This window comes from Austrofundulus limnaeus, unplaced genomic scaffold, assembly GCF_001266775.1.
Source record: "Austrofundulus limnaeus strain Quisiro unplaced genomic scaffold, Austrofundulus_limnaeus-1.0 Scaffold414, whole genome shotgun sequence".
Lineage (NCBI taxonomy): Eukaryota > Metazoa > Chordata > Actinopteri > Cyprinodontiformes > Rivulidae > Austrofundulus > Austrofundulus limnaeus.
In genome coordinates this window covers 425,815-427,888 of record NW_013952816.1, presented here as the reverse complement: position 1 = coordinate 427,888, position 2,074 = coordinate 425,815, and the positions used below count along the sequence as shown (strand labels likewise).

The 2,074-nt window shown below is 45.5% G+C and overlaps 1 protein-coding gene across 1 annotated transcript in view; it reads right to left on the bottom strand.

The window, feature by feature from the left end:
• Window positions 1-2,074, bottom strand: part of msantd2 (Myb/SANT DNA binding domain containing 2) — a gene marked incomplete at its 3' end in the record, with an annotated part of 27,147 nt that continues 25,073 nt past the window's right edge. Inside the window, 1 exon segment of the mRNA XM_014024260.1 lies at window positions 1-1,492. Coding sequence (XP_013879714.1) covers window positions 580-1,492 — 913 coding nt within the window.

The following is a 2,074-nucleotide window of genomic DNA, read 5'->3' as shown; positions in this document are numbered from 1 at the left end:
TCTCGGTAGAATAATATCAGACTCATGGGTCTGCAGGAGGGCTCAGAAGGTCCACACACAGAGTTCATGGCTGAATCCTTCCTTGTTGGGACTTGAGGTGAAACCTTGCCTGGACAAGAGCCACTTTATGGTACCAGGTTCACCGAGGGATGGAGAGACTGATGGTGATTACAGTGACACAATGTTAAACCAGTTCTGTGCCACGTTGAAAGACCAGACCCATAAGTTTGAACACCTGAACCGAGCTTTGGAGTTTGTTATCAAAAAAACTTTAGAGACGGTCTAAAACTTGTTGCTGACTCTGCCAGAACCAAGAGTTCAGATCAGCCCAGAGCTGGAGGCACTGYTCCCACATGTTGACCAACCGTTTACCACATTTCTCTTCTTTAAAAACAAAAAACTCAGAAGTTATCATGAAAAACATTTAGCCCATCGCCCAACCCTAACTCATGTTCTTTAGGTAAATGACAGTGAACAGTTGTTCTATAAACAGTTATTTTGTGTGAAAATAGATTCACCAGCGATGAAGTAACAATCATGACCTGTGGTCCCCTTTCTTTCAGCGGTGTTTGCCTGTAGCTACAATGCTTCTCTGTTGTTGAATTTTAAGGAATAACCCACAGCAGTTTCCAGGCACTCCACCAGGGAGCCTGCAGACAGGAAGTCCAGTTCCACTTCAATGAATTTCATGTAAATAGCAAAACGAGGCGGGTTTCGGCTGCTCTCGTGATCCTGACTTGTTCCGGCTCGACGACAGTTCTCCTGCAGGAACCGAGTCACGCCGGAGGTCCTCCCGTGGACAGAGTGTTTCCCACATCCCTGAAAGTGCTGGAAGAGACCCTGCTGTATGGTCCGGTCCTCGGCTATGCCCAGGTAGCAGTAAGTGACCTTTGGTCCAGTCCTGTCCCCCTGGCTTGCCCCTGCATCGGACTGTTCCGACCCATTTTCCGCCTCGCTRGGAGGTATGCAGCCCTCCTCGGGTTCAGCCTGGGGGGAGGTCTGAGTGGTGGTGTTACAGGCTAACAAGGCTTCATAACCAATAGCATAGAGTCCATGAGTCCTGGGGAGGTCTCCAGGGAGGAGGTAGTGGGACGAGAGCTTGCTGCAGCCCGTCAGCTGGGACTGGGACACAGGAAGCCAGTCCACGTCCATGTGGAGCTCCAGGCAGCGGGCCTCGCTGATGGTGATATCCAGGAACTTGTAATAAACGTTCTTCCAGTTCATCTTCTGAACTTTGGTCATGATGACCCGGCCCTCCGGCATCTCCGGGTTGAAGAACTCCCGTAAKCGTTTCCCCAGCGGCACCTGGGAACTGATTTCGGCGTGGTGGTAGCGCACGTCCTCGCACCAGCGCGTGTTGTAGCCCACGCCAAAGATGGCTAGTTTGTTGGACAGGTGCAGCCGGGAGAACTCGGTCCAGGTCTGGAAGTGCTCCCACTTCAGCTGCACAGACTCCAGAATCCGAATCACTGTCTGCATCATGTCCCGTTTTCTGCAACATAAGAACAGAGACTGAAATGGTCTGGGTACAGGGTTCCTACAGTTTAAGGCAAGTTACATTTAAGACTTTTTAAGCCTTTTTAATGCCAAATGAAATCAAATTTAAGACCAATTTCAAAATAAACACAAATGACAAAAAAATAAAAATAAAACTGTGGCAGAAACTCATGAATCAAAGTATTTTTTGGTTGAATTATTAAAATATTGCTCATAGACCAATTTTTTTTATCAATATCTAACTGCTATTTTGTCAAATATAGCAAAAAAAAATTCTTAGCAGTCAGTTTATACTTAATTTAATTCCCGGAAATCCTCAAACTACCCAAAATTTGGAGTTTTAGGACCCACAGTGGGGTCTCAACCCCAGCTTAGATGAAACCTTAAAGTGTCCGTGACATCAAATTTTATAAGAAAAGTGAATGTATTTTTGGAAAGACAACATTATTAACATAATAGGAAACAAATTTCACATTGCTCAGATGAACAGTTGTTGAGAAATTTTCATGTGAAATAACAGGAAGTGGTGTCAAAAGGGAACATCTGAATGGGAATATTTCAAAAATAAATAAATGTT